Here is a 22,885-nt window from a genome sequence, read left to right on the forward strand (position 1 = left end):
CTTGCTTACAGTGATAGCATTTTCCAGTTATTAACAATTCTGCTGGGTGTGAATGCCCCACTGTTTCTCAACAAGTCAAGACCCCACATAAAGAACAAGAGGATTCTCCAGCAAGCACCAGCAATTCCTGGTGCACACCACTCTTACCTCTCAGCTGTACACGTTCACACTCTAGCAAAGAGAAATGAAGGACAGTAGCACATGAACTTATTCACTGCACATACAGACTACTCTTGAGAAGAGGGGAAGTTTTTCAAAAGTTCCCCTGTCCCCAAAAGCCATGTTAAATATAAACAGAAACCAAAACAGGAAGGATCCAAGACGCATACTGGACGGTAGAATCAGACTGAGTGATACGAGTCTGAAGTGAAACGGTAGAGTTGAGTTGTCATAAAGGTAGCCCTACATGCCATGGAAGCAGACAAATTCACAATGAAAATCAGCCCTCTTTCCTCATTGAGATCACAGAATCACAGGATTGGGAAGGTCTTCCAAAGTCATCTAATCAAGGGCTTTCCATTTTCTAAGCCCACAGGGGCCACAGGTCTCATCAACTGCAACAAGCAAGATGCAGGCCACCAGGCTGTGGGGACACTTCCCCCCTAGCTGCACGGCATTGACGCGATTCCCCTCCTGCTGCAACGGGCACCCTTACAGACACTCTCTCCCCACCTCTACTCCCTGTGCTGCACCACTCTGCCTCACCCTAGGTCAAGGGTACAAAGCTACACTGGGTCAAGGGCAGAAAACAGGAGCCAGAAGAGAAAGAAAGAACCCAGGGAGTCCAACTGCTGTTGCAGCTGGAGTGATGGGGGTGAAGGGGGAGTTATAGCTGGGTGAGACCCTGGGAGCCGTAACTTAACCCTGCACAGGCCACATGCTAGCCATCAGTTGGACAGAGTATAACCAGGTGTTAAATAAAAATGAAAGGTCAAAGAGGTGGAGAAAGTAGAGGCCCTAGAATGGAGTGACAATCACATTCACCAGATCCTGGTGAAAGCAACTTGAAGGGAAGGGAAGACGAGGAAGGATTATTTTTGTAAGGAATCCAGGATAGATCTGAAGAAAAATTCAAGACAACAGATATAGATAATACTTTTAATGATCTTAGAATGGTGTGGTATTTCAAAAGACAAGTGCCTCATTGGTATCATTACTAATTTATGGCCTCATTTTACAAACTTCCATCTACAGAAATCACACTGACTGACTTCCATAACATTTACACATGTAAAGTGGATTTCAATTCTGGTTCTTTCTGTGCACTGGTGTTTGATGTTAACCATCCTGCAGACCAGTATAAGAATGGATGGGCTGAAATCGCACCTACCCTTCTTACACCTGCCACCTATATCAAACTGATAAAGAGGGCCCTCCAGCTAGAAGAAGCAAGAAAAAAGGAAACAGTCTTTAGAGACCTGCTGTGTGAACAATGAGCTCCATAGTGCTAACAAACACAGGAGTAGTCAAGCCTAGCAAGAAACCTTGCTTTACATGGTCCTGTTGTTCATTTAAATATTATAGGGTTAGAGTGATGTTGTAGCTGTGATGGTCCAGGTTGTGCAAGAGGCAAAGATCTTTTAGGATGATATCTTTTATTAGATCAACTAGATAGCTGGGATAGTGCTAGACAAGCTTCGGAATGCAAAACATGTTTCTCTGATCAAAATCCAAAAGGGGGGAAAGGTTTGACCTAAGGCACGCAGACTGTTCCAGAGAACGTGGAAAAAATTCCCTAACCAATGCCCCCAGTGAATAGCGGGGATTGCTTAGTTTTGCTCTTGTCAGTAACAATTTAGAAATACCAGAAACACAGAAACTATCCTCAGTCTGATACCTGGTTTAACATTAGGTGAAACGTGTCAAGAGTGCGGCATTGAGAACTAAAAATGCTAGTTCACTCATATATGGGCAGTACCACTCTTCCACAGGAAGTTCTGTGTCCAAACAGCATGAAAGGGAAGGGTATTCTCCAGCGTCATATAGAAGGCAGGAAAGATTGCTCCCTGCAATAGAAGACAAGATATATTTTGCAACTCCTATGAATGGTGTGGCCCTTTTAAACAGTAAGCAGCAACAACAACAAAAAACTGTATGACTGGAGAAATGATTTCTAGGGACTCACATATGAAAAGTTTTTCTTACCTTTCCTACTGCAATCTTTTTTTTTTTCTTCATTTTGATTTATAGTTGTCATTTGAAAACGCTGCCACTGAGCCTGTTCCAATCTTGCAGCAGATGTTGTTATCTAGCCCTACAGTCAGTGTTGTTGTAATGACAGTTGTAGTCAGAGCCAAACTGAAAACTGTATGCGTTATCTTATCACAGGCAGAACTAACTTCATTTTCAAATGCAGGGAGGAAGGAGAAGCTTACTTTACCTTCACAGAAAACACATCCTGAAGTAGGGGGAAGTCAGACTTTGAGACAAAGGAAGCTTTTGTCCTTTCTACTCCAAAAGCTAAAGAAAAATGAGTAAAATTTCCACACAGTCTAGCTACTACTTATTATTTTTAATTGCACTACTCTCCAGGTCAAAAAAGCTGTTTGGGCCCTCCTCATGATAGGACTTTTCTCAAGTGTTTGGCACCTAACCACTGACATGCCTTGTGTTTCCTGCATTCAGACTTTACTCGCCTTCCATTGTACCCGTCTTTGTTCAGAGCATCCTTCTTTGTTGCTTTTTTTTTTTTTAAACCTCACTTACATTCTGCTGTGCCTCCAACTCTGCTATTTGAGCCCTCCCTCCTTGTCTCTATGCACCTTCCTCAGGTGGGAACCTTTTCTGTATAGTCCGTGCCAGTATACTATAGGCGAAGGAAGACTCTCAAACTTGTCACTCCAGAGAGGGGCTAAAGTCAATATTTAGAACAGCAAAACATGTAATGCTTGCAAGTGGCCTCCGAGAGCTATTCGGCAGCAGTGGCCTCCAATCATAAGCCAAAGCAGCAGTTACTCAAGGCACTATCATGATGGTTTGAAGGATTTGCAAAGCCATCCATGGGTGATCTCCCCGCCCATGACATGAGTGAACCAAAAAATAAGACTGCCACAGCCATCAGCACCTCTCCTGAGAAAAAGCAGAGTCTGAAAACCAGAAATAAAAATATGTCAGGCCACACCCCTACCGGGAGGAGTGGACAACTAGCATGCAGGTTCCATTTACGCTTTGCGTTGGCGCTTTAAATCCTTGTGCTCAGCATTTCTATACACAAGGTGCAGCTACATGTACGCTTTATAGCACAGTAGACTAATGAGGTCCACAGTAAAGCATCACCATCTACAAGTGCACCAGTATTAGGGCGCAGTAAACTAGGGACAGGCAGAGTACTTTACTGCACTGAAATACATGTGTAGATGCTGACTGGGGGCATAAATCGCTCCCGTTCAGCCCAGCCAGACAGGGGCCTGCTCAAATTGCTGCTGTCCCAGGCACATGTGTAGACACTGAGCCTGGGAGGAGCTGACTTCAGCTGGAACTGCTCTGGAGTTTATTTGTTTCACATAAATTGCACATGAACCCACAGAGTCTCAACTAGATCTTCCATGTTCAGGGTTCTCAACCTACCTCATCAGATGTTATGAAATATAGAAAAAAAAAGGAATATCTCTAGTACATACTGTATATTATATTATTTATATTATATATAGGAGAAAATATAGGAAAAAACTTTTAAAAGATCTCCATAGACACGTTCACTACTGAACATGAAATGTAAAAGGGAGACAACAAGGAAAGGATAATAGCATAAAGAAATGAGTAGTGAAAGGCAAAGGGAAAACACAACACAAGAGAAAATACATTAGGGAATAAAAAACATAGGTAAAACAGAATGAGAGAAGCAGCAGAAACAGAGATGAGCCAAAACAGAACAGATGAGAAGTAGACCCAGGGAAAAACCAACTAAAAGACCAGTTATACCAAGGCTGCACCTCTTACCATTCACAGACCTATGACGCCATGTCTAAAAAAGGCAATCTAGGCTTCTGGGCATGTCGCCCAGGTAGAAAAATGAACATAGGAAAGATTAACGTTGCAAGACATCTTCTGTGAACTAGACCCGATCAGAAAATGGAATGTCTAGCCTTCAACAAATTCTAACAAGTCAACATCAGATTGAAAAAGTCAATTTTTTTTTTGCAAAATTAAAAAAATAATCATTTAGAACATCCCAAAAAAATCTGCCAAAGTGTTTCATTTTAATAATGAGAATAATAGGTCAGTCTGACCCAAATGCAAAACCTAAAGAATGGTGCATTTCAACAAGCTTTAAAAAATTTCCACCAAAAATTGTCAAGAAATAGCATGTTCGCAAAGAACTTTGGGTTTCAGCAAAACAACTTTTTTTTAAACAAACATTTTATGACCAATGCTAAAATGCTAGTACATCGTTCAAGAGAGCGAGGACCACATCTCTGAACATTTAAAGAGGTTTTAAAATGTACAGGTACTTTATAAAATTTAAGAGCTCAAGCTGCAGAAAACTGATTTGTACAATACATTTTCAAAACACCCTTTTAATTTGGAGAAATATTCCCCAAAGCTGGAGTGCTATCTGTCCCACAGCGCACAAATGGCACCAGAGAATTCTGGGATGGAAAGAAAAGCCATATGTTTTCCTCTGCCCCTTTAATGACAACCCTAGGTAGCATGGATACACTAAGACACTAAGCATGTATTCAGTATTTTAAAAAAGATTTACACACACACAATGAGCCCAACCATAATGCCACACTTGACTGTTGAAGGCTCTTGAAGCTTTTACAGTGTTAACCACAAACTTTATACATTCACAATTGCCATCCTACTGTGAACAGAAGACCAGAATTATAGGAAATGTCAAAACCCCCAATACACAAGTTAGGAGATAAATAACCAGTGATATGTTTTCATATCACAAAACTTTTCTTATTTTTCTTAGATCGGCTAGACAAATGATGCATCTAAAATGTATTCAGAAGCTATAAAACATTATTTTGTTATCACAAGTGAGAATCCCCGAGGACAAACCATTTCTTTCTAAAAGAGCTATTTTTAAGGATAACCCTGAAATACATTTCCCTTTACAAATCATGTTATTCTAAGAGAACAAAACACTATCAATAGCAAAACGAAAATGTCTAACAAGCTGCAGAAAGCTAACTTCTTAAAGCACTGGATGTACATCATATAAATTAATCAGAATCCCCAGGGTCCCATGAATCTGAACACTTCTAGCTTGGAACAGGCAACAAACTGGAAGCATGCTCCAGTTTGCTGTTTAAGAACTTCAACACGTAGCATTAGCAGCAGCCATTCTGTTCCCAACACTGATCATCTGTCTACATACATGATCCTCTCATCACCAAGCCTGCATTTTCATGCAAATTGCACTGTTCCACTCAGGAAAGACTTTCATCTCAGCTAATCAATTTACTAAGGTCCTCTGCAAAAAGGAAAATCTCTAGGATCCTGCCACAATTACAAAGACACTCCAATAGAATTACAGTATTCATCTCTATAATGGTTTATAAAGGCTATAACAGCACAGACCACAATTTTCTGAGGCACAGTCCCTCCTACCAACCACCCCATCAAAGGCATTGCTGTGAACCAGAAGTGAGAGATTAAATTCTCAACCTTTTTAACAAAGATTGTTGTCTGCTTAGTGTGATCTACTGTGAACTGGTTGCCTTGGTGCAGTTCTCTCATCAGTGCAGGCCTGTAATGCAAGGCCCCTAGCATAGATCATATCACCAGATATGTCAGTGGTGACCATGGTGGCACAAAGCCAGAACAAGTGTAAACAGTGAGCTACCTTCTCATGACTTATGGTAGTCCTCAAGGACAAGCAAATTCACACTCAAGGAGTAACGCAAAAAAGCTCACTTAATAAGGGTAGAGTATTTTCAGTCTTATTTGCAACTGGACAGGAATTAAGAATGGGTAAGGGAAAAATGCAGGGAAAATGGCTCCTGCAAAAATAAAAAGAACAAGTCAAGGAACAGAGATGGGATTTATCTCTGATTGGTCCCATGCACCTACATTTTGGGGGTTCCCAGCAAATGATCAATAACCATCTACAAACATACGAATAGTATCTGGGTTGCCAACCCAGGACATGTTTTTTTTTACTGACAATCCACAAACTTTTTACAGACAAACTTTTTTTTACTGATATATGTTTTACATAATGTACATATAACCCTTCTTCCAGGCCCTGGATGACAAGGGCCAGATTCAAATGTACATGATTTTTTTTAATAAAGCCTTACTTGACTGCAGCAGTGTTTTTACACCATGTTGTCACCACCCCACAGGTCCCCTGCTCACCCCCACATCCTGAAACCTCTGATGACACCCCATACCATGCTGCCCCACCCCAGCCTAACCCCTGCCCCTGCTAGCCCTATTCCCCCCAGCCTGTCCTGATCCTCACCCAGCACCTCTCCCTGCCCTATCTAATGTCTTGGACTGACCCGGCTACATGGCCCTGCCTACCTATGAGGTGAGCAGCCATTACAGGAAGGCAAAAGCTGATAGAGTACAGCAGCATATGGTAGTGGGGAGGAGGCTATGGAGGTTCCCATGGACCACAAACCCATGGCAGAGAGCTCCCCACAGGGTGCTCCCTTCCAACTCAGACACAAGGTGGCACTGCCCTGCTGTGTCTATCCTTCAACACTTGCATACAGCCTCATTCTAAGAATGGAGCCTCAATCAAGCTCACACTTGCTTATTTTTTTTTATGGACAACTCCTTTTTTTTTTTTTTTTTTTTTTAAGACTATACTATTCTTAGCCTTTTTCTTTTCTTATGGACTGTCTGTAAATTTATGAACAGTTAGTAACCATGAACAGCACCCTCAAAATTGACATTTGCTAGTCAGTTCCATGGCTGCTAATACAGTGGGACTTCTGACCAACTCAGAGCCTCACCCTGCTGCACAGGTTACAATACCATAAAGCTGCCCCTGCCTAAGCTTGGCCACCTGCTGCTGTTCCTAATGGCCCCTGCACAAGCTGAATATACTAACACCATCCTAAGAGATGAATTTCAGGGGGCCCCATCATACACTGACTGTTGTGTGGCTGTGTACTTGCACTCCCACCATTTGGTGGGGCCATCCTGTGTTGTGTTTGTGTCATGATGCTACCTGCTGGTATGCTTGAAGAGCATTCAATTAAGCCTTTTCTTTGTACAATGAAGAAGGGTGCCCTGTTGCTCCTTGTTTGATCTCAGTGGGACTGTGAAACCCTGCAATACACAAAGCAGCAAAACCCCTCAATACCTCCTAGAAGCCTAAAGCCTATCTAAACATTTACTCCTTAATAAGACCCGTTTACTACTCCCTCATTTGTCAAATGCTCTAGTATATTTGTACTCCAGCTTACCTATTTTACTCCAGCCCCTACAAAATCTGCATTTGTATTTTAATTATTAAAAGGAGATTCAGGGGGGGAGGGGGGGGGAAAAATCAAACCTCAATGAGAATGTTATATTTGTATTTAAAAAAGAGTCTCTTTCCCAATTCAGAAAGCACATGAGGGTTCATCATAAGCTACTGCTTTAGTTCTACAGCCTAAAAGTCTCAGTTGTGAAGGAAAAAGAAGATTAAGTCAAAAATTAAATTCCAGGTGTGTCTGTATCACAAAACCTTCATACAATTTATTAAGATTTAGCAGAACTGCTGTTGTCCTGCAACTCCAGACTTACAGGATAATGTTACTGCAACTCGGAGCTCAGGTACATCAGGGCTAGGGACAGACATTCAAAAAGCCTGAGCCTGAATTGATTCAATCTTTGCAAGTTAGTCTAACCTGGCTAGGCTGAACTGGTTTGTAACTGGACAGACATTCTCTCTGGACTGAGGAAATTCAGGCACATGCCTGCAGTGGCTCAGGCTAGAAGCTGGGGGGTACTAGAGCAGCCCTCCCTTCCCTTCTGCAGGGAGCTGAGCTGAGGGGGGCATGGTCAGGCCCCAGCAGGACCTCTGATTTGGGAGGTCTGCCTGCACCATCCCAGGCTTTTTCCTGATGGCTGCTCAAGGGGCAGGAGTGTTCCCGGCCCCCAGCCCCAGGCTAGCACTCTAAGGCAAGGGGGTGGGGGGTGCAGTGCATGCATCTGTTGATGATAGAGAGCTTTTCAATCTCCCTCCCTGCTTCTTTATACTGTCTGCAGCAAACTGAGAGATGATCAAGCCAGCAGGGGGCTGATAACAATGTTTATCACCTCATCAGCAAAACAATAGCCTCTCTCATTAGTTCAAACTCTTCTTAAACAGCTTACCAGCCATTCGTTCCAAAAAGGCCTACGCGGTCACTGTTCTGTCTGCCTGTCCCAGTGAAACTGGAGACACACACACACACACACACACACACACACACACACACACACACACACACCCCTCTCAGCATCAGCTAGCATACTACATGCCTAGGGTCTGTGAAGCTGGGGTCTGTGCTGTGGGAGATGGTGGGGGGGGTGGAATCCCTGCTTGTTCAGCAAGCAGCTAGGAGGGAGTAGGGCAGGGGGAAGCCAGGAAGACCCTAATGTCTGCCAGAGCTCCAGCCAGGGAGCAGAAGTGAGGGGCTAGCCCTGCTCTGGAACAAAGAGCCCCATCCAGCCCAGAGAGCATGCCAGGATGCTGGGGGAGTCTTGTTTACCTTAAACCAACAAGGGGCCTGGGACAGATTGCATAAACAGGTTTGAGCCAAATCAGTTAAGTCTGATACTACATTCAAGCCGGTTTATCTCAAACCAGTTTCAGCCATTTTCAAACTGGTTTATCTGCACTAAACGTCTGTTCTGTTACAGGTTTAAACCAGTTTCTGATCACTTAAACTGGTTTATGTGTAATATGTCTGTCCCTAGCCCAGGAGATCCAGGGGTCAAAAAAAACCTGCGCAAAAAAAAAAAAAGGAAAAGCAGGGCAGCACATGCGGGGACAGCGTGCACTGCCCATAACCAGAGCCTGGAAAGCCAGAGTCACACTCCAGCTGCCCGCCAGGCTCCAAGGGGCAGGATCACCACTGCTACAGCTCCAGGAGCCCCCCAGCTCCAGTGCTGGCCCCAGCCTCCCCTATTCTACCCAAGGTAACCTGCCACACACCAGAGGGTGTGTGGCACAAGTGGTCCCTGGGGACAACTGGCAGCAGCACAACGTGTACCACTGCTTCTTGTCCCTGAGGATATAAATGTCCACGCTGATGTGGACATGGCCTGCAGGTCTTCTGGCTTTTCAGATTACCCAGAAGTTTGCTACAGTCTTTAATATAAAAATGAAAGTGACATTTCACTGAGTGCCTTTCTAAAAGATACGCTCTTACTCAACCACAAATTGGAGTTAGGGTCAATGGTATTCACATAGCAAGAATATGTTTTGCCTTAATCTAAATAGACAAAGTCTTGCTATTAAGTCAAAATAAAAATCTGCTATTAAGAATCTGCTCTGCATCTTGTAAGCAGTCGTGCCAGATGAACCAGTTATTTCACAATTCAAAGAAAAGAAAGCAATTCATATTTTCTTTGTCACAAAGCGTTCTAAATTAGTCAATCACTATAATAAAATCAATTCTAAATACCTATAAAGTTTGGGCATTTAATTTTGGGTTTTTTACCATGGAAAGATTACAGCTCCCCCTGCCCTCTTCACTTACCAGGATGAGGATCCAGCTGCGGCTGTCCACCCTCATTGCTTTGCCACACTGAGCAGCCCCAATATGCCAGTGCCCTACCCATGCCATTGCCCCTCACTCCTGACCCACAGCCCCCTGGCCCTGCCAGTGGCCCTCTTTACCCACCCACAGCCATCTAGCCCTGCCGGTACTCCTCACTCCCCACCCACGCCCCCCCGCCTCCCCCAGCCCTGCCAAAGGGGGTCCCCAGCTGCCAGGGCTACAGGGCCAGGGACCTGGGTCCACAGCTCCCTGTTTCCACCCCCCGCCCAGCAGCACCCAAGCCCCGGCTGCCCACCTATAGGAAGCAGCCATTACTGCAGCCAAAGCAGAGCGCGGAGCCCAGCTCTCCCTCCCCCACAGGAGACACAGCTGGAGCAGAGTCCATGGTGGGGGCGGATGCAGACTGTCCACTGCAGACTCAAGGCTCCACACCCTGCTGCTTCTGTGGCCCAGCAGGTGGGACCCTGGAACAGCAGGACAGAGCAGGGCAGGGTGGAGAGGCTCAGTGCCACCACCAGGAGACCTGCACCACCACCATGGTGAGGCGCTCCCTGCCCACTGTGCAGCAGTAAGGGTGGCAGAGCAGTGTTATTACCCCTGCCTGCCTGGCATCGGCAGGGCACATGTCCCCATGGAGGTGCAGGGCTCCCAGTGGCACCACCAAACCTCCACACCCTGTCCTGCCATGCTGGGTCTCGCCTACCAAGTTGCAGAAACTCTGAGGGGAGGACAGCAGGGTGGGGCGCGCCAAACCTGCAGCAGACAGCTCACCCCCTCCCTGCACACAAATCTGGGGAGCACATGCCCCCCATGCCCTCCCCCAGGAGTGTGCAGTGGCAGGGAGCCAACCCTCCCCCCCCACCCCAGACAACCCACCCGCGGGTCTTTTTTTGCCCCCCAGCTGGGCCCTGTAGCTGCACATTCCCACCCTGGCTCTGGGCCTCAAGCCCTACCCACCACCCCAGCTGGGCAGCAGCAGCAGTCCCAGCCCTGCCAAACTCCCTCCCTCCCTCACTATAGGGGCTTCACTTCCCCTCTCCCCCCACCCCCAACTTACCTGCAGAGAGTTGCAGGAGCTGCTCTCCACACTGCCTGGCTGCCACGTGGTGCCCCCTGCCTGATCACCCTCCTCTCGTTCCCCCCCAGCCCCTTCCAGGCTGGAACTCTGCCAGCCTGCAAGGGGAAACCCACTGTTTCCCACATTTTTCTCCTTTAAAATCTGTTTTTTCTTCTTAAAAAGAGAAAATCTGCATTTTACCATGTTTTTCCATGGTGAATGGAAAGCCTGGATCCCTGCTTTTTACCTCTGACCCTCACTCCTGTCCCGGTCTTTGTATCAGTTGTCCCAAGACCTCTGTTGATTCACACTTAGCAACCCCCTTTAATAACAGAGGTGGCTAACAGTTTCTGTGTGGCTCATGCCTGCATTTCTTTGTGAACCAAACAGGCCCCCCTGAAATCTTCACTGCCCTCTCCTCTTTCACTCTGGTTCAAAGGCACTGTACTGCAGACCTCTAACCAGGTCTTAGTGAGTGTGGTCCTTTCAGTAACCCTTGCCCAACTGTCTCTTAACACTTGTACCACCAAGGAGGGCCTATGGACACAAATGGTTCACCCTGTCCTTTCCATTTAAGCACTCTCACCCACAGCAGCCCAAAATAGGCACACGCAGCCCCAACCTTCCAGACATATTTACTAATGAGAATATGGAGCTAAGGAATGAAGAAAGGTTTTCACAACAGCATATACAACACAAAGAAGGTTATGTAGATACATTCCCTGTGCCTACCACAGTCAGTCGATTTCCTGGCAGTCTTGAATACCTCAATACTCCACCCCACATCAGCAAAAATAATAATACCATTAAGTAGCATCATCTTTCTGCCTCCTTTTTTTCTTTATCATTTTCTATCCCATACCTCTCAATTTTCCTCTTTCATTTAACCATTACTGTTCTATCAAATTATATACTTCATGTCTTTTCTCTGTCTCTCAGCAGCTCATGTCTCCCTCCCTAGTCAAGCCTGCCCTTAGATACAAAGCTCTCTCTCACAGCTGCCATAAACCTAGCTTATACCTGCCATATCCATCACCTAGTCACCTCACAACATTGCCACTCACTCAGTTTCCTTCAAGTTGCTGCTGCCATCACCTGACAATGTTATACTTCCTAAACTATTTTCTGATTCCTTCCCCTTCCAGTAATTAAACATTTCCACTGTCATCGCTATATCACATTACCTTCTTTTCTTTCTCAAATTCCTTTTTGCTCCTATATTTTTCCCTTTGCTAGTTTTCTCTTTTGACCTTCAAGAGAAAAAGATTAAGGCCAGAAATCCAAGATCCTTTATCTTCCTGCTATTTAAATCCAGATGTACTCTAGGAGATTGCCATGGTGTCAAATGTTACTGCCCTGATAATTAAGCTTCTAGGATGCTATAGCTCTAGTTTCCTACTCAGCATGTTACAATGGACATTTAGTGACATGTAATTCCTAAAAAATCAACACAGAATATTCAAGTCTGGCTTGCAGTATTTATCTTGGCATGAATTTTAAACAATTTTCTTTTCAATCCCCAAAATCCTAATCTCTCTTGCTCACAGCACTCCTCCTCATACATTTACTACCTCTGCCTGCCCATTATCTATCCAGTCCCTTCTCTTTTCTTCTCTTTCTTTCCCCTCCCAACTACAGCACAATGTTTCCACTCCTATCAACTTAGGATCAGAAGATAACTTGGCTTCTGTTTGACAGAACAGCACACAGCATAAGTGGCTCTCTAATCAAATGTTTCCTCAAAGCCTGTATAGATAGTAAACTCTCTGCAATGACACACATTACAGGATCTGTAGACCAACAGCAACATTTTAGTGCCAACATTTAACAGCACAATAAAATTGGTGTATAGGGTACCACTTGAGATAAGGTTTTCATCATGTACTTGCTATATTATGAATAATTAATTATGTAATAAAGAAACTTTAAAAATATTATGATTGCATGTTTCCTTTGGAACTCAGCCTGATGCATGTTTTTATTTCCCCCCATTTTTTGGTAGAGCAAATTGCAATTGGTGACAGAGTGAAAGTTAGATACAAAGAGCTAGATCAATACTTTTCCTATATATTCCTTTTTTTTTATTTGAGTAAAATGGACAGATCGGGTTACAGCTACATTGTCTTTATAGACATCTCTGTCTCTGTTTAAATTATTTATTTTACAAGGCCTCAAATTCTGCAGGCATTTATATGCATGCTTAATGTAACTAGTAAAACTAATTACATGAAGAAAGTTAAGCAAAGTATAAAAGTTTGTATGATGAGGACTGAAGTCACCTCTCTACACTTGTTTATCAAGATTACCAGTAATATGAATTATACTCAAGAATTGCTGCAGATTCAACAAAAATTATAAACGAGTCCATGTTACTTTTTCTCCTTCATATAAATTTCTTCTTCACAGAAAACTGATCAAAAATTATATCACTCCTAAACTTTCTTGGTCCTCCATGCCAAATGAGCTCTATAAACAAAAAATAAATCATGTGAAAATCTAGACATACCCCATTAAGAACTCCCAGGACTCAGCAGCCCAATGCCAAAATAACAGCAAAAAACAGTTCTCATGAGTGGCTCACCAGTTCGTCAAGTTTCTCTCTAGAAGGGTTCTTACTGTCACAACTCATTCTTTAAGAAATCAAATATAAAAGGAAACTATAAGTAAAAATGGAGATATATTCTTGACTTTTGGGGACAAATACTATTATAAATTCCTTTATGTTTTTCATGCAAATCCTCTGGTCCCATACTACGGTTTAATGGATATAAATCAGATTTATTCCCATTCTAGCATTCAAAAATCTCTCTCTAAAGCTTGGTTGCTACACCCAAATATAACCTAGAGACAGAATGACATTAATCAAATGAAAGAAGTTATTTAGATGGTTATTAAAAAAAAAAAAAAAAAAAAAAGACTACTCCCTCCAAAATAAGATAATAAGATTTAAATGTTACAAAGCTTAAAAATAAACTTTGGGTTATTCTGCTTATTATTTTAGAATAATCATAGAAAATGTTATTTTATACACCGTATTTAATAGAATACAAGATCCCCACCTCCAGTAATTAGATTCTATATATGGAGAATTTATACATTTGTTATAATTTTCCTGGTATAGAATCTAAGTGTTGGAGGATTGCCTCGAATCCCAGCTCTCTCTGCTACAGCAGGGAAAGCAGTGACTGGAAAAAGGTCAAGGTGGCAGGAGAGGGGGAAGGGTCAGACAGCCCCCTTACCCTCTGCCTCATCCACTTCTCCCTGCAACCTTCCTGCTGCCCCTGCCACCTGTACCTCCCCATCCCCAGCTCCCCCCAGTCTCTGCCACTTCCTAACCTTCCCCCCACCCCAGATGCCCTGTCAGATACTGCTCAAGTAGCTTCATCCTAGAGCCCAGAGCACAGTACATGGAAGATCAGCCCTTGTCTGGCCCTGCGGCAGTGTCAGCACTGCTGATTGGCTGGGCAGGAGAAGGGGAAAGACCCCAGAGCTGATCTGAGACTGATACAAAGGGTGGGGAGCAGGAAGAGGGGGACAGGAAGAAGCTACAGAGGGGAAGTGGCAGGGGGGATGGGACAGGAGGCCGCTGTGGGTCCAACTGTGGCTACAACCCAGGCTCGGGTCTAGAGTCAGAGCCATAGCAGCTACCTGCTTCCACCCCCCTCCCTCCCCCCCCACACACACACACACACACACACACTTTGTACATGAAAATAAGACAAGGGGCTTTCCCCCCCATGCTGATTGGTGGGAAAAATTCTTGACTTACATGGGAGTAAATGCAGTATATAATTTAAACAAACATCCCTTTTTGCAAACGCCCATGCTAATATTACATCAATTGCAGCTTTCCTGTTTAGTAATCACTCTCAAATTAAAGAACTCCTTGCAAGAGCTATTTCAAAACTAATTCACAAAGAACCAAAGATGAAAGGTAAGTGTTACAAGCAAAGAGTTTAGTCAGAAGTTGATGATTTGTTTAGGGTCCATATTTCTGATGATGGTACATCTGAAATGTGGTATAATCCAGATTAAACATTAAGATCAAGCTAACAGTTACAGATCATTTAGATTTTTATGATTTCCACCAGCATAATTCAGTCCCAAAGAAAGTTTGTCATGAAATGAAATCACCACGATATTAGAGCAAAACATTCTGACACGAGATTGTGCAGTTGCATCCTTATGACTCAAGGTCAGCTGGTATTGTTGGGATTTCTCAGAAAAAACTGACACTGCAAGGCATCATACTATGAGCTCTGCAATTTTTTGTAAAACATGTCTTCATTATTTCCCTCCCAAACATCTAGAAGACTTAGAAGCATAGTCAGAAATATACTGGCAACAGGACAGCTCTATTTGTTCTACACAACACCAGACAGACTATGCAGTATTATTAACAAGCCTAATGTTCAAATACCAGGAGTCACATCCAAAAAGAGCATTATACTGGACAAAAGTGAGCTTGCAGGAGCTCTCAACAGTCATGGTCTCAGAGAAAACGCATATGAAAGAATCCCTGCCCAAACATGCTTCCAGTCCAGTAAAAAGCACTCTTGTGAATTTGCCATGTGGGAGGTCAAATTGGGACTTGCCAAAGTGATCCCATGTAGGTGCTAACAAATAAGCAACCTTTTCATCCCTGCAATACTAGGGACGATTTAAACTACTGACCTCCAGGTAAAAGGTTCTGTAACTCATTAGCTATACTCCAACACCTCTGGGCCTTCATAAATGCCTGTGTTAAACTTCTAAAATCTTACTTTTTGGAAAGATAAATGTACTGAATTAAGTTGCTCAGTCATAAACATACGCACACCACCAAAATTGATTCTTAACAAGATAATTCCCATTAATTAAATACAAAAAATGAAAATGCAACCAATATTAGCCCAATAAGCAAATTTCCTTCTGATTAAAATGCTTTACAATAGAAAACTAGTCAAACAAGAGCTCTAGGGTTTTTGCACTAACTTTTACACACATTGCCCCCTCCAAGTGGGCTTACAGGAAGGTCTGAATCCACAATCTTTAGGTCCACAGAGCATGCCCATCTCAGTAATGAGAGTAACTGGGGCACACGATGGAGCAGACTGACACATTGTTATTTTCTATGTAGACCAGCCCGTACAGGGAAAGACAGAACAGCCATCATCAGTGGGTCACACAAATATTTGTGAGACAGTGATGGAATGCTGGGCATCAAGATTCTTGGTTTCTATTCCTGCCTCTGAGCACAAATTGTAGTCTAGGCATTACAGGCAGACTGGCTACATGGAATAATGCTTTGTTTAAGTCATATGTGGGGACAAAATTTAAAAGTTATAAGCCTCTGTTAATCTAAATAATCATTTTTGTGAAAGCAGTAGCAGTCACAAGCTTATATACACAGTACAACTGCTGAAGGGTGACAAGAGGGAGACAGAGTGTTAACAGACTATAGAAGCACCTTATTTGCTATACAGCTTCTGAAGAACTGTAGCAAAGTGGTGGAAGCCCAACCCTTATACAAAAGAGCAGGGGCCTATTCCCAGCTCTGCTTGACATGCTAGTTCTCAATTGCCTTCTCTATAAAACTGGTGAATGATAGCTATTTCAAGGCATAAAAGCCGGGTTCGCAAAAAAGACCATGAAGGACATGTGAATGTCAGCATGAGTCAGAGAAAGAGCTTGGGCTGGAACTCAGACTAGCTGAGCTTGCAGTTTAGTAAGCCTTCATTTAGACTGTAGACCATTGCATGGAGCATCTTACATTCTCATGGTTTTGCTTTCCAAAAATTGTGACTGAAGCCCTCTGTGCCTGTGGAGAATTGGTAACACCGATTTTATAAAAGAAGCACAAAAGCTGTACAAGGTTCAAACTACACAAGCAGAGCTATCTGTACAAACAGTTAATGTGTGACACAAGATATTTCAGGGTGGATTCAGAATCCAGGACCTCACAAGTTCTAATTCCAAGTCAACCACTGGCATCTGATGTCTCTGTGCCTATCATCTCCCTTTTACTGAAGAACAGAATTATTCCACAAAACCTCACAGGAACAGAAGAGCTATCTAATGTTTAAGGCATTTTGAGGATGCAGACATTACATAGTGCAGGGAATCTATTAGATGGCTTGCAATTATTACTGCTTCTAACAGCTCTTCAAATTTAGGACCCATCCTACAAACTGAATATTTCCCAAAGGGTAACCTCAAATCCCTTAGGATAGGGGTGGCATACCTGTGGCACGTGTGCCACAGGCAGCCTCTCTATGTGCCATATGGTAGATCAAGGAAGGGACATACAGCACAGTGGTAGATAGGGCAGGGAGCAGAAAACAGAACAGCTGATCAGGAAGGAGAAATGGATCGGAGTGGCATTTGAGGAGGGTGAAGGACTTATTTGTGGCATACAGCCAAAAAGATTGGCCCCACTGGCTTAAGGCTTGACTAGGAGTTAGCACTGACCACTGCTTTAGAATGCTAAAGCCCTCTCAAAATTTGACCCTTAATTTTCAGTTTATCCAGTGCATTTTAAACACATCCAAAAGACAGTTGTTTCCAAAATCTGATAGCATGGTTCTTTAAGATAGAGAACATCTCGGCAAGGGGCCAACTTCTTTTCTCACAGAAAGAAGAGTGGGAAGTGTGTTCTCACCACTTTGCCAGAAGCCCTTCAAACCTAGCAAACTCTAGTTAAATCTTGAGCCCTTCGAAGTCAGTGTTAAAACTTCCATTGACTAAAACATATCTGTGAAAAACTTACTGCACCACTGATGTCAGACAAATACATATGCAGATATCCACTGAAAAATATATATTACTTATAATTAATTCTTAGCCATAGTTGAATTGATTAGTTACTAATCCAGAAAATACTCAATGTTATAATGAGAAATCTTCTTTACTTTATTAAGTATAATATATTTACATTTTTAATAGATAGAATAATATGTAAAAGTTAATATGAAGTCACATCCAACGTTTAATTTATAAATTGTTCAGTTATGCAAGCTACAGTAATAACAATAATTAAACTTTTCATTAAGGGGAAAAAAGTCAGATTGCCTGCAAGGTTCAGCCAGAAACCCTGAAAGCATATTCTGCCAACAGCAATGGAGGATGGCTAAATGTATTATGAACTGGAAGACCTGGCAATTGAGGCAAAGAGGCAGGAGGGAGATAGAATTTTCCCTCAAAGACCTCAGTTACAAGCTACTGCCAGAAGGTGAATGCCAGATTAGATGAACCAATGCTCTGCTCCAATCCAGCAAATACTTATATATCTGTTACTTACAGAGATGTGTGCTATAGGTTGGGGAACTTCAATTGAATCTGTTCCATTCAAAATATCTGTCCTTTAAATCTCTCTACCATCCAACCATAGTGTGTGCCACTCTTCTATATAAAATCAAATTCTATTTTATTTTTTGGAAGTATTTTAAAAAATAAATTAGAAAATAGAAGCAGACAAAACTCATGCTACAGGCAATATTCTTTCTTTGCAAACTTTCAGATCCAAACACCCTTCTTCAAGCAGAGGAGAGTTCAAAGATTCAAGGGCAGGGAGCAGAACTTTTACAATCTTTGAACTCTCCTCTGCCTGAAGAAGGGTGTTTGGATCTGAAAGCTTGCAAAGAAAGAATATCGCCTCTACCATGAGAGTTTTATCTGCTTCTGCTTCTTAGACCAACACGGCTATAAGCTATATCCCTGAAACATTATAAAATATGCATTTACTACACTGGTTTTCATTTTGACTCACTACAATATACTTGTTATATTGTTACAGTGCATTGTAGGCTGCTGGAAATATTTTGCAGTCAATACATTCATGTGTCAACCTGAATATGGGGAAATGGAAAGAAAAAGAAAATAACTGACACCCACCAGTGGCCGTGGGCCAAAAGATGACAGTAAAATTTACATGAACCATATACACACCTATGTCTGCTAACACCAATGATAAGTGGAGGCTGGATGATAATTCTGCATAATGAGCTACAATAAACAGATTAAGATAGTATAAACTATTGGGGCCTCTTAATGTTTTAAAACAAGGGTCATCAACCTTCTGTGGGCCACAAATCTCCAGTCCCTTCAAGCTGCATGCACTTATCCTCACCATCAATCCCCATCCTAAATGGCAATAGAAAGTAGCAAATTCTGTGGCAAGGGTAACCACATGCACAAGACAGCAGCAAGGAGGGCTTCAGAGTAGATAGACAGAACAGTGCAGCTGCATGCATCCAATCCCCACATGTAACTCTGAACTGTATCATACCTTAGCAGGTTGGATCCAAACTCTTTTCAGATGGAATCCAGCCTGCAGGTCAAAGGTTGCCAAGCCTCATTTTTAAATGAACATTTTAAAGTTACTTAGAAGTATACTCTCCCTTATGACAATATTTGTTGTAGTTTCTATTCACTTTAATGATGCATATTAAATGGAATTATGAGTTTACCGTCTACTTTCACAATGTCTTCTCATAGTTTCCATTTCCATACTAGAGACTGGCAATAAAAGCCAACAGCAAGATAACCCTAACCAAAATACTTGCTCAAAGGGGGCTGGGTTTAAAACCGTGTTTCACTGAAGTCCAACATAAAAAAATCCTATATATTATTAATATCAAAACAAAAATTAAGAAATAAACCAACAAGATAGCAGCAATAGGTCAGTCAGTTTATACTGCACATTATTTACATTAAATTAGTCAATATTAAATATTTTTGCTACCCTGAACACCAAAAAAACCCCATTACTCAGCAACAACAACAAAATATAATCCACATCTTGCCAGAGTCCCTGAGGAAGCACAGAAATCCATCCACATAGACTAGTGCAAGATTGACCAGTTAAAAAAATTCTAAGTCAAGTCATTTTACATATTAAAGCCAAAAAAAATCATTAGGAGAAATACTCAAGCTGAAAGGAAGATAGGTGTTTATGACTCAGAATACCAATGGAGAGTGTTATATGGCTTGAGGGTTTTGCTGGGCAAAACACAGAGTAGATTTGCACCTTATAGGTACATCTACAAGTGCGATTAATGCATATGAATAAACTCCAGAGCTCATAGCTCCAGAGTTTTTTGCTCCTGAGTGCACTGTTTGAATGTGTACTGGGACCAAAAAACTCCGAAGCATATTGCTCTTGACTTTATTTGTACGTAGAACATGGAGCCTGGTGAGAGAAGCCTGGGCTGGCAGGGGACTTGGGGGTCAGCCTACCAGCCCAGGGCTGCTCCGGCCAGGTTTCACATGCTACAGAGGTGCGTAGGGGCTGCCTGCCTGGGCAGTGTCTACACGCGAGCTACTGTGCACAAAAACCTTCACAGCAGGCTAGTACTTGTAAATACAAGTACTTTTATAAGTATTTACAAGTACTACCCTGCTATGGAGTTATTAGTTTCATGCACCCTAATAGGGATACACATGTAGACACCAAGACATTTACTGAGCAGTTAATTAGTCAACTGCACAGTAAACATCTCGTTTAGATGCACCCACATGTTAACCAATCAGAGATGCTTAAGCTTTCATAAGCAGCAACTTACTTCATCAGATGCTACTGGGGTTTTGTTGTCATTGTATTTTCAGATAAGTCTTGGTAGAGTTTGAGGTATGGCATTAGATGGGTAAGGAAGAGCTATTTTAAAAAAAAAGAATCAAGCTTATCCTGGGAAAGTAACTTCACCTTAATTCTAACTGCTCAATAAATTAGGATTAATGATGTAATTCACATAGCTAAGAGATGTAAAAAGACTGAGACTGCTCCTGCAAAGATTTGTTCAGATGGTTCACCTATATACCTGACAAAAAGTAGGGCAGGGCAACACCTCAGAAATTAACTGGTTCAGAGAGACATGAGTTTTCGTACAAATGAGCTTTTCATAGGATCTAGGGTGACCACCTGTCGCTAATTGGGTAGGACAGTCCCAGAATGGGAACCTCAAGTCCCAGTCCCAGTCTGCATGACTCCGGGACAGCATTTGTCCCAGATTCACAGTTGTGCAGAGATCCATGGGAAATGACAGGTTTCCCCTTGTCAGCTGGCAGCATTCTAGCTGTCTGGGGCTGCAGTTAGTGGGACACAAGGGGGACCACATGCATGTGTGCACCCACACACATGCCCATGGCTGGGAATACAGCTGGGCAGCATGGAGAGCAGCTCCCCGTAGGTAAGTCTATGGGGGTAGGAAATGGTAGGGGGGCTAGATCGAGGCCCTCACAGTGAGAGAGAGAGAGAGAGAGAGAGAGAGAGAGTGGGTCAGGCGCTGGGGGCACTGGGCAGTGCATGGAGCCCAGGGCATGGGGCAGGATGGAGCCACTGGCAGCTCATCCAGGAGGTACAGGGGGGGTTCCAGCTCCCCACTGCTGTGCACACCCCCCCACAGGGCAATGTGGGGGGAACATGCCTCCCAGATTTGTGGGCAGGGTGGGGGCCAATGAGGGCTGCCTGCTGTGGGCTCATGGCTCCCTGCCCTGCCCCTGGGAGCCCCACACCACTATGATGAGACACTCCCTGCCCACCCAAGAGCAGTGGCAATGGCATAACTATGTGCCCCCACTGCTGCTGGGTGGGTAGGGGGCTCATGGGGCTCCCAGGGGAAGGGAAGCAGGGCAGGGAGCCCTGAGCCTGCAGCCCGCATCTGCCCAGTGGTGGACTGTCGGGGGGATGGAAGGGGGTCATGGCCCTCAGCCAGACCCTTCAGAGTTCTTATTGTGCAACATGACATTGTTGCTACAAGAAGGACGAGGAGTAGGGGTACAAATGCAAGCATCGCCCCCAGGTGCCAGAGACCCACGGTACGTCACTGCACCCACCCCACTCTACTCGGCTCTGGTCCAGCTGTGCCATCCATGGAAGTGGGCATGTGTCCTGCCTTTACATTTTAAACAGGTGGTCAACCTAATAGCATCTACTTTGTCAGAGTTATCCCATTGACCTCAACAGGACTGTTCCCTTGCTTGAAGTTAATCTGTGCTTAAAATTCGGGTCCTGCCCTGTAACTGACTTGCAACTATGCCAAAACTTGCGGGTTTAAGAGGGGCTACCAGGGTTTGTCTGCACCCAGGATGGTCAGAAAACAGACAAAAGGGAAATCCCCAAGCACTGAGAAGGGAAGAGTTATGTTAGGCCCAACCCTGTCTGACAGAGAAGTCAGGAAACTTATAGCCCAAAACTGTGCCTTGACATCCCAGCTTCTGCATTTGAATAGAACAGGCTCTGAGGCACAGAAAGCAACTTGGCCTCCTGAGGTCCCAACACAGTTTGCATTTCTCGACCTATACGCGAGACGGACACAAACAGAACCTCAGCCTTAACCTTCAGTTTCCTGTCACTTCCCCACACGAGCAGACTCTTCCCAGTCACATGCCAGGTTTTGTCCATCTGTCTTTTTGTGGATGGCGGGGGGGGGGGGGGGGGGGCGCGGACACAACAAATGCTAAAAAAAAACCCTAAAAAAACAACAAAAAACCAAAAACCACCTCATGCAACTAGCTTGCATCCTCAGAAACACTCAGAGGCCAGCAACCCGTTGACATTCACACCGACAGAAACATTCAGAGGCCAGCAGCATGTGGACACTGGCTTTGACAGTCCATCATAACTCTGGAGAACAGTAACGGACGCATCCGACTTCCTCCAGTCTTCATTTTGACAGGACACGGTTCCTCTTTTCAGACTGCTGACCCGGCAATGTGGACAGAGGCAAAGAAAGAAAGAAAAGGCGCTGGGGGTGGGGATGCTGGGCAAAGGGAGCCTCTGTGGCTTCTTTTAATAGAAGGCAGCCTCCTGTCAAGTACCTCTTGATTGCAGAGGAAGCAGCTGCCTCGCTAGAGCAGCTCCACTACCTGCCACGAAGAAGGGGAAGCGGGGAACGCGCGTCCCTCTCCCCCTCACTTCGCCCGGCGCCAAGTGCACGCGGGAGGCGCGCGGGGAAGCGGCCGCGTCGCTGCATTCGCACAAAGACATTACCCCGCGGCCCCTGGCAGCAGCGCCCTTTACCTGGGACATCTGAGGCCGGAGGTTGATCTCCTTGAGATTGATGGAGTGGCCGCGCAGGTTGTTGAGCAGCTGGCAGAGCAGGACCCCATCGCGGAGGGTCTGCGCCAGGTCGAACACCTGCGCCGTGTCCCAGGTCACCCGGTGGTTGGGCGGCAGCACCCGGCAGGCGAT

The 22,885-nt window shown here is 44.0% G+C and overlaps 1 protein-coding gene across 1 annotated transcript in view; it reads right to left on the bottom strand.

The window, feature by feature from the left end:
• Positions 1-22,885, bottom strand: part of VAV3 (vav guanine nucleotide exchange factor 3) — a gene marked incomplete at its 5' end in the record, with an annotated part of 298,809 nt that extends 275,924 nt beyond the window's left edge. Inside the window, one exon of the mRNA XM_025206482.1 lies at positions 22,715-22,885. Within this exon, the coding sequence (XP_025062267.1) occupies positions 22,715-22,885 (171 nt within the window). The remainder of the gene's footprint in view (positions 1-22,714) is intronic.

This window comes from Alligator sinensis, unplaced genomic scaffold (assembly GCF_000455745.1).
Source record: "Alligator sinensis unplaced genomic scaffold, ASM45574v1 scaffold535_1, whole genome shotgun sequence".
NCBI classification, from domain to species: Eukaryota; Metazoa; Chordata; order Crocodylia; family Alligatoridae; genus Alligator; species Alligator sinensis.